Below are 16,409 nucleotides of genomic sequence, written 5' to 3' on the forward strand. Positions count from 1 at the left end.
AGAAAACCCCATCATCTCAGCCCAAAAGCTTCTTAAGCTAATAAGCAACTTCAGCAAAGTCTCAGGATACAAACTCAATGTGCAAAAATCACAAGCATTACTATACACCAACGACAGACAGGCAGAAAGCCAAATTATGAATGAACTCCCATTCATGACTGCTACAAAAAGAATAAAATACCTAGGAACACAGCTAACAAGGGAAGTGAAGGACCTCTTTAAGGAGAACTACAAACCATTGCTCAAAATTAGAGAGGACACAAATAAATGGGAAAACATTCCATGCTCATGGATAGGAAGAATCAATATTGTGAAAATGGTCATACTGCCCAAAGTAATTTACAGATTCAATGCTATTCCCATTAAACTACCATTGACATTCTTCACAGAATTAGAAAAAAAAAAAAAACTATTTTAAAATTCACATGAAACCAAAAAAGAGCCTGCATTGCCAAGACAATCCTAAGCAAAAAGAACAAAGCTGGAGGCATCATGCTACCTGACTTCAAACTATACTATAAGGCTACAGTAACCAAAACAGCATGGTACTGGTATAAGAACAGATACATACACCAATGGAACAGAACAGAGAACTCAGAAATAAGGCCCTTACCTACAATCCTGTGATCTTCGACAAATTTGACAAAAACAAGTAATGGGGGAAGGACTCCCTATTTAATAAATGGTGGTGGGAGTACTGGCTAGCCATATGCAGAAAATTGAAACTGGACCCCTTCCTTACAACATATACAAAATTTAACTCAAGATGGATTAAATACTTCAAGGTAAAACCCAAAACTTAGAAGAAAATCTAGCAATACCATTCAGGACATAGGCATAGGCAAAGATTTCATGATGAAAATGCCAAAAGCAATTACAACAAAAGCAAAAATTGACAAATGGGATCTAATTAAACTAAAGAGCTTCTGCACAGCAAAAGAAACTATCATCAGAGTGAACTGATAACATACAGGAGAAAATTTTTTTCTATCCATCTGACAAAAGTCTAATATCCAGAGTCTACAAGGAACTTAAACAAATTTACAAAAAAAAAAAAAAAAACAAGCAACGACATTATAAACTGGGCAAAGGACATGAACAGGCACTTCTCAAAAGAAGACATACATGCGGCCAAAAAACATATTGAAAAAAAGCTCAATATCACTAATCATTGCAGAAATGCAAATCAAAACCACATTGAGATATCATCTTGTGCCAGTTAGAATGACTACTGTTAAAAAGTCAAAAAACAACAGATGCTTGCGAGGTTGCAGAGAAAAAGGAATGCTTTTATACTGTTGGTGGGAGTGTAAATTAGTTCAACCATTTGGGAAGACAGTGTGGTGATTCCTCAAAGACACAGAGGCAGAAATACCTTTCGGTCCAGCAATCCCATCACTGGATATACACCCAAAGGAATATAAATAATTCTTTTATAAAGATACATGCCCACATATGTTGACTGCAGCACATTCACAATAGTAAAGACATAGAATCAACTTAAATGCCCATCAATGATAGACTGGATAAAGAAAAATGTGGTACATATACACCCTGGAATACTATGCATCCACAAAAAGGAACAAGATTATGTCCTTTGCAAGGACATGGATGGAGTTGGAGGTTATTATCCTCAGCAAACTAATGCGGGAACAGAAAAACAGACACCACATGTTCTCACTTATAAGTAGGAGCTGAATGATGAGAACACACGGACACATGGGGGAGAACAAAGAACAAAACACACTGGGGCCTGTTGGAATGGAGTGGGGAGAGAGAACATTAGGAAGAATAGCTAATGGATGCTAGGATTAATACCTGGGTGATGGGGTGATCTGTGCCGCAAACCACTATGGCACACAGTTACATATATAACAAACCTGCCTATCCTTCACATGCATCCCTGAACTTAAAAGTTGAAGAAGAAAGTCTCACTAATACTTCCAAGAGAGCTTTCTGTAATAATGGAAGTATTCTATATCTGTGCTGCTCAATATGGTAGCCACTAGTAACATGTGGCTTGAGCACTTCAAATGTAGCCACTGTGACTGAGGGACTGAATTTTTTAAAATTTAATTACTATTGATTTAAACGTAAATGTAAATAGCCATATGTGGCCAGTGGCTACCATGTTAGATAGCACAGTACTGAGGTTTTAACATCTGAAAGGTAGAGTATAAGTAGTCAGGTGGTGGCTTTTATGTCTGATTTCACAGACCTTAAAAAAAGTAGGGGGCAATGTGATAATAAGTAATGTCTACTCTCTTGACCTGATGAGATTCTGTCTTCTGGGGAACTTATATGTGAGACTTAGACTCACTTTGTACAAAGAAAAGCAATCTATGTTCAAGGGACCATTTCTGCTCTCCTTTTTAAAGGCAAGATATGGTCACAGCAGATACTTAGGAGTTTCAAGAATTCTCTATGAGGAAGGTTCAACAACTTACTCACTCTTCATTTAAGGTCTCAATAGTCCCAAATGGTATTAAGCATAGTACTCATTCAAAACTACTTGTCATAATTCCAGGATTGTCACTGCGTATACTCTAAAATAACCTCTTAGGAAAACCATGCTAAGGAAAAGATAATCTCCTCCTTTGGAATACTGCAATAGCCTCCTAACTGGTCACTCTACTTCCACTTTACCCATCACTCCCATCCATTCTTCTCTTTGCTGACAAAGAAATGTCTCTAAAATATTTGTCTGGCTATCCTATTTCTCAGCTCAAATTTTAATAGTCTCAAACTCCATTGCCATTGCTATTACCTTAGTTCTGCCTTTATGGGCTCTAACTTGGACTTCTACAACTATCTATCTAATGGTCACCTGCCTCTAGCTTTGAACTGCCCAATCTATTCTCTTCACAGCTACCAAATATATCTGTTTAAAACTCAAATCTTAAAATACTTTTGCTATACTTTTACTTAAAACCATCAATGGCTACCCTCTGCCCATAGCAGAGATTCTTAGTATGCTGTAAATGGGTTACAGGTGAGCCAAGATATTGATCATTTTAGCAGTAAAAGCAGTCAGGTAGGGCCTGGAGCTATTGGAACTATGTCACTTTCCATCATAAGCAGCTTTGTCACATTTTTAAATAATCTATTATCAATCTAATTGACTGACATTTTGTATTTTGGTTAAAAAACACACACACACACACATAGGCCAGATGCAGTGGCTCACGCCTGTAGTCCCAGCACTTTGGGAGGCCAAGGCAGGCAGATCACAAGGTCAGGAGATCGAGACCATCCTGGCTAAAATGGCGAAACCCCGTCTCTACTAAAAGTACAAAAAAAAAAAAAAAAATTGGCCAGGCGTGGTGGCAGGCACCTGTAGTCCCAGCTACACGGGAGGCTGAGGGAGGAGAATGGCGTGGACCCAGGAGGTAGAGCTTGCAGTGAGCCGAGATCACGCCACTGCACTCCAGCCTCGGCGACAGAGCAAGACTCCGTCTCAAGAAAAAAAAAAAATGTATCATCTTAACCATTTTTTTTTTTTATGAGCAAGTATGGTTTATTATGGACAAATGGTAGAAAAATGTTACTAATATCTATAGCTAAGTTCCTTAAGTCATGTAGAGAGACTGTTATTAAGTTTGCTTTATTTTTCTATTGAATCAAGCACTAGCTACCAGTTGCAGTTAGTTTTATTGTGCCTTCCAAATGCACAGTTAGCTTTGCTTTATCAATAACCAAATAATAAACTAGGTCCCAATGGTCATGTCCACATCTAGATTGTTCAGGTGATCAGGAACTCTTTTATTTGTGTGCTTTAGCTTTTAGTTCTTGGTTATATCTCCAAATACGAAAAAGCTGAGAGGCTCCTGCTGTCCCCACAAAGAAATTAACAGCAAACAGACTCCAATTTTTTGGAATAATTACAAGTGAGTACCTCGACCAAATAAACCCTGTAGCCATCAAAACAGCAGATTGAGCTGTGCTAAGTTTTTCTGCAGGTCTGGCCATATCAGCCAATCCAGCACACACCAACCCCCATTTCATAATTGGAGCCCAGAAAAAAACTGTTCTGGGACCTGCTGGATGGTTGTACAACGGCCTCAATTTCTCGGGCAGCATCAGCTCCACTTTATCGAGAAGCCGGTGGTAGGTGGCCCGCAGGCCTCGGGCACCGGCGGCCGACATCGCCGCCGAGGGATCGTGAGCAGCCGGGTGGGAGCGTGGCTCTGTTCTCGTCCCTGGCTGACAACGAAGGGGAGCTAGTCACTTTTCCTTGCCACGACGCCTGGCGTCCGTCTCTCGCCTGGAGAGCCCTTCCCGCGGTTCTCGCTGCCCGGCTGTGAACCAAAAAGCTGCCGCCCGCACCCCGCGAAGGTTGAGGGGGCGGAGGCTGCCAACGGCCCGCCCCTGGTCCGCCTCCGCCCCGGCAGGCATCTTAACCATTTTAAGTGGACAGTTCAGTAGTGTTAAGTGTACTCACAATGTTGTAAAAAAATAAAAAATAAATAAATAAATAAATAAATAAAAGATCTCCAGAACTTCATCTTGCAAATCTGAAACTCTGTATCATGAAACAATTCCCGTTCTCCCTTCCCTCAGCCTCTGGTAACCACCATTTTATTTTTTGTTTCTATAAATTACTACTTTAGCTTTCTCACGTAAGTGGAATCATACAGAAGCTGTCTTTTTGTGACTGGCATATTTCACTTAGCATAATTTAACAAGATTCATTAATGTTATAGCATGTGATATTTCCTTGATTTTAATGGCTAAAGAGTATTCCACTGTGTGTATAATACCACATTTTGTTTATCCATTCCTCCATCGATGGGCATTTGGGTTGCTTCCAACCTCTTGGCTACTGTGAACTGTCTATGAACACAGGTGTGCAAACATCTCTTCAAGACCCTGCTTTTAATTCTTTTGTATATATACCCTGAAGTGAGATTACTGGATCATATAATTTTTTAAAAATTTTTGAGGAACTCTATATTTTTTCCATAGTGGTTGTACCATCTTATTATCCCACCAACAGTGCACAAAAGTTTCTAATTCTCCACATCCTCACCATATCCTGTTACTTTGGTTTTTTTGATAGTAGCCATTTCTAATAAGTGTAACATTTCATTATGTTTTGGTTTGCATCACTCTGATGATTAGCGATGTTGAGCATCTTTTCATATTCTTTTTAGTCATCTGTATACCATCCTTGAAGAAATGTATACTTAAGTCCTTTGCTCATTTTAAATAGGGTTGATTTTTTGTTGTTGTTATTGAGCTGCAGGAATTCTTTATATATTCTAGATATTAATCCCATATCAGATACATGATTTGCAAATATTTTCTCCCATTTTGAAAGCTGCCTTTTCACCCTGTTGTGTCCTTTGATGCACAAAGTTTTTAAGCTTAGTGTAGCCCCATTTGTCCACTTTTGCTTCTGCTGCCTATGCTTTTGGTGTCATAGCCAAAAGCATGCAAGTCCAATGTCATGAAGCTTTTCTCCTATGTTTTCTTCTAGAAGTTTTAGTGTTACGTGCTGCATTTAGGTCTTTATTTAATTATTGTATATGGTGTAAGGATTCAATTTCATTCTTTTGCATATGGATAGTCATTTCCTCTAACATCACATGTTGAAGAAGCTGTCTTTTCCCCCAAAGAATGCTCCTCGTACACTTGCTGAAGATCATCTTGACCATATTAGCTATCTATTCCATTCCATTGGTTTGTTTGTCTTTATGCCAGTATCATACAGTTTGAGTTTTGTTGTTGTTATTGAGCATATTTGCAATATGCTTTGAAATCAGAAAGTGTGAATCTTCTAACTTTTTCCTTCTTTTCCAAAATTGTTTTAGCTGTTTGGGGTCCATATGTCTTTTTTTTTTTTTTTTTTTTTTTTTTAATGTACGCTATTATGCCAACAAAAAAAAAAAGAAAAAAAAAAAGATTGGGAATCACTGAGCCTTACAGAGAATGGCCTTCAAATTTTTTGTTCATATATGCCCCAAAACAATTTTTTAGTATGTATCCCTTGCAAAAAATATGTAGTTTCAGTTATACTATAAACATGCACATTTTAAAATAAAACTATTATTTTTTAAAACTTAGTGGATTCTAAACACTATAGGGAAATGATACCCACCAACATCCATTAAAAAAAAATGCTGATCTTCTCAACAGTTTTTACAAGTCCTTCATTCTCCTTAAATACTTATTTCTATTCTATTTCCTCCACAGAATGCTATTCTAATAAACATAGATTTTTATTATTATCAGTACAAAACTTTCTCTGCAAAAAAGGATATGAATTGAGAAAACATTTTCCTGTAATCATAAGACTCTTAAGTATGAACAATTTTCTTCTTGCTTGAGTTATTGCAATTATTATAAGTAAATAAATGAGGAAAACAACATAAATGTACTATATATCTTGAGAATTAAACAAAAAGTAAAATTGGAAAACCCGTAATAAAATGAATGGAGGAATTCACAACACTTTGATTAAATGGGAAGGTTTTTTTACACCTTGAAGCAACTTACTATAATAAGACTACAAACGTGTCAGAGGTAAAGTGGTAGAAGGTGGGGTGGGACAGTAGGCACTTTCACAGGTACATGTGGAAAATGATTTACTTAAAATCATCTGTTCCCAAGCAACCTTTAAAAATTTCCACGATCCTAAGGTACTCTTACTTCAATCTAAAGACCCTGCTACTGAATAGAATCTAAACTCCTTCACCAACCTCTTCTATTTTATCTCTTATCATATCCCACCCTTCCACCACAATTTACTATTTGCAGCTTTCTGAATCCCATACTGTTTCACATCTGTTGTCTATCTTCTCTCCATCTGATGGACACCTTTAAACTATTAATGTGAAAATATCACCTCCTATATGAAGACTTTCTGGGTTTCCTGGATAGACTAGACCAACACTCCTTCTCCCCCATCGTGTGCCATATCATAGCATAACACCCCTGACAATTGTTTCACATATGTATCTTCTTTTATTATCTGAAAATTGCTTGAGGGACATATTTTATTTACCTTTTAACTAATTTTGTGCTTAGAACATAGTGGATGCTCAATAAATATTAGCTGAATGAAGAAACTGAAGAACACTCAAATCTCAATTTCCTCACTGGTAAAATTGTATCTGTATGATCCTCTTCCAATTTTAAAGAAACCCAATAGCTCTATATATTTTCTTAAATTTCTACAAATGTTCTATTTTCAGATTATTTTCTCTCCTAGTATGATCTCAAACTAGAGAAAATATTTTTACTACATATAAAAAATAGAGTATTTCATATCCTTTGTGATATTCCATTATGTAAAGTGATTCTATGATTTTAGGTTATCCTAAATAAAGCACATTTTTCTCAGAGATTGCTTAAAAACATGAATTGATTATTTCAACATAATTCCCTACTTGCTTTATATTCTGGTTGGTAAAAGAGGCAAGAAGGAGAGCTGTTCTACATTTTTAGTATGTCAACAAGAAATTATTTTACTATTAGGTAAATCAAGAAATCTACAATATTATAATACCCAAATTATCTCCAACTATTCTGGCTCTCCCTCTCTGTTCATGTATTTATTTATTTATTTATTTATTTATTTATTTATTTATTTATATGTTTGCCCAACTCAACTATAAATTTCAGAAAGTTCTGGTCTAGTCATTGGAAATTACGTCACTGTAGGTTAACTGGGGACCCATAAAGTGGGTACCTATACTCTACCCATCCCTGCAATTTCAAAGTAATAAACCAGGGAGAGTGGCTCATGCCTATAATTCCAGCACTTTGGGAGTCCAGGTGGGAGGATCACTTAAGCCCAGGAGTTCAAGACCAGCTTGGGCAACACAGTAAGACCTCATCTCAATAAAAACTGAAAAAATTATCTGGGCATGGTGGTGCGTACTTGCAGTCCTAGTAACACAGGAGACTGAGGTGGGAGGATCCCTTGAATCCAGGAGTTTGAGGCTGCAGTGAACTATGATCACGCCACTGCACTCTGGCCTAGGCAACAGAGTGAGGCCCTGTCTCCAAAAAACAAAAACAAAACAAAAAAGCCACAAAGCAGTAAGACCAGACTTCATGTCTTAAGTAGATAGTATTTACTTTATAAAAACAATTCTTTTTTGTTTTCTATTTTTTGTTTTTGTTTTGTTTTGTTTTGTTTGAGATGGAGTCTCGCTCTGTCGCCCAGGCTGGAGTGCAGTGGTGCGTTCTTGGCTCACTGCAAGCTCCGCCTCCTGGGTTCATGCCATTCTCCAGCTTCATCCTCCCGAGTAGCTGGGACTACATGCACCCACCACCGTATAAAAACAATTATTAACAGTTGTCATTAATGCAAACATTGGGAAAGGGTAGGGCTCAGCATCTTTTAAAGCTATAGAGGACAGTCTTCTTTTGTAATTAAATATACAAAGTAACATAAAGTCATACCTTGATAATTCAAATATAGAAGAGAGTAGTAGCACTGTATCTCTAGCAGCTGTCCACATTAAAATAAAAGTAATTTTTTTTTCTGTACAAATATCTTTATTTTCATACTTAAAAAGAATCACATACTCATTCCAACAGTTTTACTAGGTTTGGTAAACCCAATAAGTTACACACTCAGGTACTTGGAAGGTTATTGGACAGCTCCTTAGCCGATTGAGTCAGGGCAAAGTGGTCACTTTCCCCACAGCCAGACTCTGGATTTGCCTCCTGGGAGGACACCATGCCTGGCACAGGCTGACGGGGTGGCTGCAGTCGAACCTTTCCTCCAGGTTATGAACCAGTTAACACAATTCTCGTGGCTACTTTCACTTCAGAGTGTCATGTTTATTGATGTGGAGTTTTCTGAGTAGGGAGGTCAAGCCACACCTGTTCAGTAAAACAAATATTTCTTGTAGTGTTCTAGATTGAGGGCAGCAGTCAATGGTAAAATAAATCTCGGTGGCATGTTCCTGACAGGTTATACGGCAGCACTGGCTCAAGGATTTCTCCCCCCACACGATTCCTAAGAATGTTTGCTAGTTGGTTCTTTGTTTTGGCAATTTGATGGTTTTGATGAATTTGCTGTGATCCAGGGGTATTCAAGTACTTCTCTGAGCACTAGCCTCTGGCTGGGATTATACTTCAACAGTCTTGAAATGAGGTCCCTGGCTCCCTCTGTTACAAAGTCAGGGAATGTGAATTCTCAACTGATGATATTCTTTTGTAGGTCTCTTGGTATGTGTCTGCCTTAAAAGGAGGCTTCCCAACTAAAAATTCATAGCAAAGAACTCCAAGGCTCCAGAGATCCACCTTCTCATCATGCATCCGACCTTCAATCATTTCGAGGGGCAGGTCGTCCAGGGTGCCACAGAGAGTGGTCCTCCCGGAAGATGGAGCATGTACTGACCACCCAAAATTTGCAATGTTAAGCTATCCAGCTGATCCAAGAAGTAAGTTCTCTGGCTTAATGTCTCTATGAATAACTGTCTTTGAATGACAGTAAGACAGGGCATTGGCCAATTCTGTGATATAAGTAGCAGTTCTCTGCTCATCAAACTTCGAAAATTTCTGAAGTTCTCTATTGACTGTTTCAAGTGGTGTATATTCCAGAATTAGGTAGACTCTGGTGGCATCATGGAAATAACCACACAGTCTGATTATATCAGGATGTTGAAGGTAGGACTGTATTTCTACTTCTCTTCTGAGTTGATGCTCCAATCCTGCTTTCTCCAGCTGAACTTTAAATAACACTTTAAGAGCCAGAATAAACTTGCTTTGTTTTTCTCTTGCCAAATAAACATTACCAAACTTTCCTTTACCCAGAAGGTGACCAATTTCAAAGTCTTCCAAAGCCCATTCCCTCTTTTTTGATTCTTCATTTTTCTGTTTTGATGCCAGTTCCTCCTCAGGATTATTTTCAGGTGCCGACAGCGGGGGCTGCTTGCTCTTTTGGGTGTTATTCAGTGGCCTGGAGACAGGATGAGGTACACTGGTTGCCTGCAATTGCTTCTGTTTCTGATTCTGAACTGGCTTGTGACTGGAGCCAAGCTTTTGTGCTTGCAAAGGAACACGCTGGGAATAATTTGAAGGACACAAGACCCACTGAGCCTGGCCACTATTTGCAGGTAATGGATTCTGACAAGGAAATTGCTGAGTCACGAGAACATGTTTTGGACCTCCAACTGGAGATGTAGCCTTAACAGGCCCTGAAATGTAGTTTTCTTTAGATTGGTCCATGATGCCTGTGACCCTAGGACCTCAGTCTTCCAAGAGCTCAGCCCAATAAAAGTACTTTTAAACCAACTGATACACCTCTATAATTCACAAGTAATTGGGGTGTTTTATGTTTTTACATATCCTCTAGAGATTAGCTGGGTTAAGAAATTAAAACTATATCAGCTAAAAAATTTTAAGATGATCTCATGATTTCTGCTTCCCAATAAACATTTATAACATTAATAAATAAAGTGAAGAAAAGCAAAGGCAAATACCATCAGCAGTTTAAGTCAGGTCCCATTTACCTGCTCTGCTAATTTCATTTTTTATCTGTAAAATTTCACTGTACAAAAGTTTACGTTCAAAACTCTTTATATTACGGCTTGGCCTAGCCTATCTTAAAAGTGCTCAGAACACTTACATTAGCCTATAGTTGGGCAAAATCTTCTAACACAAAGTCTATTTTATAAGGAAGTGTTGAAAATATCTCATGTAATTTCTTGAATACTGTACACTGTAGAGTACAGTCTCTCATATTTGCTGCTGCTACCCAGCATCACAAAAGAGTATCTTACCCATTGTATCACTAGCTCTGGAAAAGATCGAGTTGCAAAACTTGAAGTATGGTTTCTACAAAGTACACATTGCTTTCACATTACTGTAAAGCTAAAAAATTGGAAGCCAAACCATCATAAGTCTGAGATCATCTGTACAGGTTTTGCAAAGGGCCTCACTGGTGAAGAGGTCCATTCTGTTCATTTTCTACATGAATTGATCATAGCCACAATAATATCAACATACACAAACTCAAGAATTTGATTTAGAAGAGTAGTACATTAAACCGTATTTGTAAATCTATAGGTATAGTGCAAATTAATCTAGATGTTTGGGGTATATTTATATCCCCAACTGCCTGTGTAAGTTGGACACATATTCAATCTGTATATACCTGAGTTTTAGCACCTATAATTGTGCCATACTATATTATAACCATTAGCCACATTTGGCTACTTAAATATAAATTAATTAAAATTAACTTGAATTTTAAAAATTCAGTTCCTCAGTTGCACTGGCCACATTTCAAAGGCTCAATAAACACATGTGCCTACAGGTTACCATACTGGACAGTATAGATATAATGATGAAAATAAACAGGATGATATGACGGACAATAACAAGTGGGAACAAGGGGGTTGTATTGACTACTTTAGATCAGGTGGTCAGAAAAGGCTGCCCTGAGTTGACATTTGAGCTGAGACTTGAATGACAAGATGCAACTAGCATGCAAAGATCTGCAAAAGGCATCCAAGGCATAGACAACAGTGAGGGCAAAAACCTCAGCCACAAATGTGGTTGGCTGGTTTAACAACAAAAAAGAGTGTCTGAAGCATAAGAAATAAGAGGAGAGGTGTATAAGGTCCAAGAAATGGCAGGAAGCAGAGTCTCAAGGGCCTTATACACCATTTAAGAACTTTGGATTTTATGTTAAGTGAAATCAAAAACCATACAGGGTTATAAACAGGGCAATGTTAAGCTGGGTGCGGTGGCTCAGGACTGTAATCCCAGCACTTTGGGAGGCTGAGGCAGGTGGATCACAAGGTCAGGAGTTCAAGATCAGCCTGGCCAACATAGTGAAACCCCATCTCTACTAAAAATACAAATATTAGCCGGGCATGGTGGCGCATGCCTGTAGTCCCAGCTACTTGGGAGGCTGAGACGGAAGAATTGCTTGAACCCGGGAGGTGGAGGTTGCAGTGAGCCAAGATCATGCCACCGCACTCCAGCTTGGGCAACAGAGTGAGACCTCATATCAAAAAAAAAAAAGAAAAAGAAAAAAGGCAATGTTTTGATCTAAATTATGTCTTAAAAGCTCACTCTACCTACTGTTGAGAATTATTATGGGAAACCAAGAGTGAAAGCAGGAAGATCTGCTAGAAGAAGACATATCATATCATAGCCCAGGTTGAGAAAAGATCATGGCCTGGACCAGGAGAGTGGTAGAGGGATAAAGAAAATTTGTTCCTTTTTTCTACATTCCCTATCTACAATCCTGCATCTGCTATCCTTCACAGCCAAGCTCCTTGAAATAGTATACTTCACTTTTTAACCCCTTATCCTATAAATATGCTTTCTGCCTCCACTATCCTACTGAAACTGTCCTAAGGTCCAAGTTACTTCCACCTTCCCAAAACCAATGAGCACTTTTCTATCCTTTTCTTACCTGACCTCTGCTGCATTTGCAAAACTGCTGACTATTCCTCACCTTCATCAAGTTCTCACCTTCCTCAGCTCCAAGGGCCTTACTCTCACCTGATTTTCCTCTTTCTTTTACTCCTTCGCAGTCTTCTTCCCAGTAACCTCTACTTGACTTTTAAACACCAGTGCTCCTCTAAGTTTACAGCTTTAGTACTCAGTGCATTTCACAACATACATAATCTTTGAGACTGAATTTACAGTTTTTGCTGTTAGCTCCCCAATTAACGTCTCTGGCCCAGTACTCCCTACTGTTTAGACTATCTATATCTGGTGTTCAACCAGATGTCCTTACTTGGACATACTGTAAACATTTAAAATGCGAAAGGTTGAAAATCTGTATCCTTTATTCTCTTATTATATACACTTGTCCAAACCACAAGCCAAAGACTTCCTAAACTCCCCCTCACTTACTAGTTACAATGCCCATCACCAGACCTTCAGAAGGTCCTGCAGATTCTAACTCCTTTATGTCTTTCTAATCTAGTCCTTCATCTTCATCCTGCTAAGGTTCTTAATTCAAGCTCATATCATTTCTTGCTTGGATTACTGGAAGAGCTTCCCAGTCCATTTCCCTTCTTCCAATCTCTCCTCCACTTTGCTACCAGAGCACATTACGGGTCTTCAACAAACGTTGTTGATTACATTAAGTACAAATCTGACAATGTCATTTCTCTACTTAAACTTTCAGAGAAACGCCACAACTTTCACAGGGCTTCTCATGGTCTAGCTCCTTATCACTATTACTGCCTCATTGCCCCAATTCTTCCTCTCCCATCCTCGTCTCTAGCCACTCAGCTTTTCTTAGTTCTCTAAATACCATGCCATTTCAGTCCTTCCTCTGCACATGCTATTACCGCTCCTTTACTCCTCTAACTAGTACTTCAAAGGTAGGCTTAAGTATCACCACTTGAAGAAAATGCCTCACATCTATCTCAATCACATTGAATGGAAGTTAGTGATTTGTCTGTAAACCATAAGTTCCTAGAGGCAGGGTCCACCAACCTTATTTGGTTTGTAGCACCAATGACTGGCACAGAGTATGTAATCATTCACAGATGGGTTTGATTTGATATCTTCTAAATTTTTTTTTAAAGGGAGAAGAGCTTAGTGGGCCTTATATCACCGTTCCGGCATAGCACAGAGTAAGAACACTGTACTACAAAGCCAAACGTGCTTCATGTTGGAAATGCAAAAATAAAATAAAATAAAACACAAGGCACACCCTTTCAAAAGATGAAATGTAGGAAATTCTGAGAGCCTATGTAGTATCTAAGAAACCAGCCTTGGAACTTTATACTACGTGGGGAAAGGCTTATTTAACACTTTGATGATAAAAATAGGTGGAAGGCTTCTCATCCCAATAAAGCAAATTAACCTTTCTTGGCTATGTCACTGTAATTTTAGTTCCTAATGTAGATTCTCGTTCACTTCCCGACAGGTTATTTTCCTTCTTTGAGAGACTCTTACCACCTTAAGAGTCACTCATTTGTCAGTCAGCCATTTGTTCTCAAAATCTGAATGGGGGAAACGCGGATGAAAGAAGGGAGAGTGTGGGGGGATGATCAACACTTTCGGAACGAGAGGTGGTAGAAGGCCACAGTCCCCGGGATGGAAGAGTGGGCGCTGGGGCAATACCAGAGTGGAGCGCTGACATGTGGCAAGGAACGGGGAGGATGCGATCACGGAGCAGGCAACATGAAACAAGGGACGACCCCAGGCTGAAGATGGGAGACGGAGAAGATACTTAGAGAGAAAGCTAGGAATGTGGGGGGAGGGGGGAGGGAGGAAGTGGTGATAGGCAGAGGCGAGAGGAAACGAGACGCAGTTTTGGGCCAGGGATCAGAGGGGCTGAGGAGAATAGCTGGGTCGAGAGGAAGACAACACAAATGGGGCTTCAGGACGAGGTGGGCAGGGGTTCATCCCGGAACAGAGGGGAGGCACGGGAAGAACTGGGGGTCCAGAGGGCAGAGGCAGGAGGCGCAGAGCGAGTAGGAGACCCGAACCCGCCGAGCAGAGGCCGCGGGTGACGGGGGAAGGAACGGAGAGGTGAGAGGCACTTACTGGGGTCCCTCCGCAAGGCGCCGCTGGGGATCTCCTCCCGCAGGTGAGGAAAGAGGAAGTCCCGGGCGGCCTGGAGGTCCTGGAAGTAGCAGAACTGGACAATGGAGCAGGCCATGGCTCCGGGGAACCCCACTACGGCACTCACCTTACCTCACCACGCCCTGCCCCCTCCACCCCACTGCGGCCGCCGCCGAGCCCCAATAGCTCTAGCCAAACAGAAGGCGGAGAAACCAAACCGGAAGCTGTCACTGACACGGGTCCGCTGTCTCGGAGTACTGAGCAGGCGCAGGCTGGCCCAGGCGCCTAGGGAGGGCTGGCCAGGGTCACGTGACTAGGGCGCCGCTGCTGCAGGTGGAGCCAAAGTCTACGTGGAGGCTTGGGGCAGATTTTCAGTCCCAGTTCTGCGTCTACACCAAGGAATGAACCCTTTCATTCATTCTGGCTTTTAGCCAGAGGTGTTCTAATTGGACTTGTCCGCGCAGGCCTTTGACTCATTCAACCAATCTTATTGATGCCCTAATATTGGCACGATCTTGATGTTTCACAGAAAATAATTCGTTTTAAACTAGTGGCAGGCCAGTGGGGGACTGTATCCTGCAAGAGTCGGATTTTGAAAAGATTAATTGCTCTTCCGGAGATTAGCCCCGTCAAGGCTGGCTTTAAATGCTCCTGCTATAAATTTCCATAGTACTATGCAAGCCCAATATAGTACGTGTTAAAGTGTATTATACTCTTATGTTTTCATTATTCATTTGGTTTTTCATTCATGCATTCATCCATCCATTCGACAAATATTTGTTAGCCTTTTAAATGCCAGCCACGCAGGGTGCTGAGCATTAGAGAACAAAAGAGAAGAAATACCTTTTCCCAGAAAGTTAGAATTCTAGTGACTGATACAGGCAGTAAGAAATTAATTACAGTAGTTCACTTTAATCCAAGGGGATATGTTCTAAGACCCCCAGTGGATGACTGAAACCATGGATAGTACTGAAACCTGTGTATGCGTGTTTTATTTTTACCTGTACATACATATGATAAAGTTCAATTTATAAATTAGGCACAGTGAAATATTAACTATAACTAATACTTAAAATGAATAATGTGGAAAATGAACCCATGGATAAAAGGGGGGACTACTGTACTCAACTATTTAACTGAAATTGTGATCATGCTAGTAAGTGCTTCATAAATATTTGCTGAAGAAATAAATGGAATGTGTACATAAAGTAAATAGAATAACCTGTTTCTTTTACAAAGCACTGTTTTTGAAAGTACTTTACATTGTCCATTTGGAAAGTCACAAATACCATCTAAAAATAGTGTGTCTTATCTCATTTTTTAAATGAAGAAATTGAGTCGTCTCTGAGCAGACTTTAAGTTATTTTTCCAAAAAGTAAAAACAAAAAAATATATTTTAATGTGAACACAAAGATCTGTAGGCACTTACACATTCCCCAAAGGAAACTTAAAGAGGCCATCCACTTTTTATGAGAAAATGGCACAGGAATAAATAGAAAGCAAGTGGATGGGGTCCAGAGCATCCATTTCTGTCTGTCCTGTGGACATACACACTTTGTCCTAATAATATAACAACTATAATTTAGTGCCTAGGTTCCTACTCCATTATTTCCTACTTCTAGAGTAGGATGCTTTTCACAAAATAGGGCAGGCAATTTCTATGTTATCAGGTTAACAGCAATCAGTTCTTCACCTATAAAAGGCAGTTGAATCAGACATGCTGTAAGGTCCCTTTAAGCATCAGGGACCTATACTTCTGTAATCAAAGCTTTCAGAAAAGGCAAGCTGCCGGTGCTCCCTTCTTCCATCTGAAGAAATGCGATGTTTCCTCAGATCATCACTAACTAGGATAATCCAGCCCTGATATGATTATTCCCTAAAGTCCAGCACCAATCCCAAACTAAACT

General features: G+C 39.7%; 1 protein-coding gene and 2 pseudogenes across 2 annotated transcripts in view; all 3 read right to left on the reverse strand.

Moving 5' to 3' along the window:
- The window catches only part of RAB3GAP2 (RAB3 GTPase activating non-catalytic protein subunit 2), a 124,107-nt gene extending 109,392 nt beyond the window's left edge, over positions 1-14,715 (reverse strand). Inside the window, exon 1 of the mRNA XM_077937751.1 lies at positions 14,485-14,715. Within this exon, the coding sequence (XP_077793877.1) occupies positions 14,485-14,599 (115 nt within the window). The 5' untranslated portion in view covers positions 14,600-14,715. The remainder of the gene's footprint in view (positions 1-14,484) is intronic.
- On the reverse strand, positions 3,633-4,302 carry LOC706595 (mitochondrial pyruvate carrier 2; annotated as a pseudogene).
- Positions 8,843-14,443, reverse strand: LOC106993500 (aurora kinase A pseudogene; annotated as a pseudogene). The gene has a single exon (XR_001439743.3). The product of XR_001439743.3 is annotated as an aurora kinase A pseudogene (transcript).
- Positions 14,716-16,409: the final 1,694 nt, after the last annotated feature.

The sequence above is a fragment of the Macaca mulatta genome, chromosome 1 (genome assembly GCF_049350105.2).
Source record: "Macaca mulatta isolate MMU2019108-1 chromosome 1, T2T-MMU8v2.0, whole genome shotgun sequence".
Classification (NCBI taxonomy): domain Eukaryota; kingdom Metazoa; phylum Chordata; class Mammalia; order Primates; family Cercopithecidae; genus Macaca; species Macaca mulatta.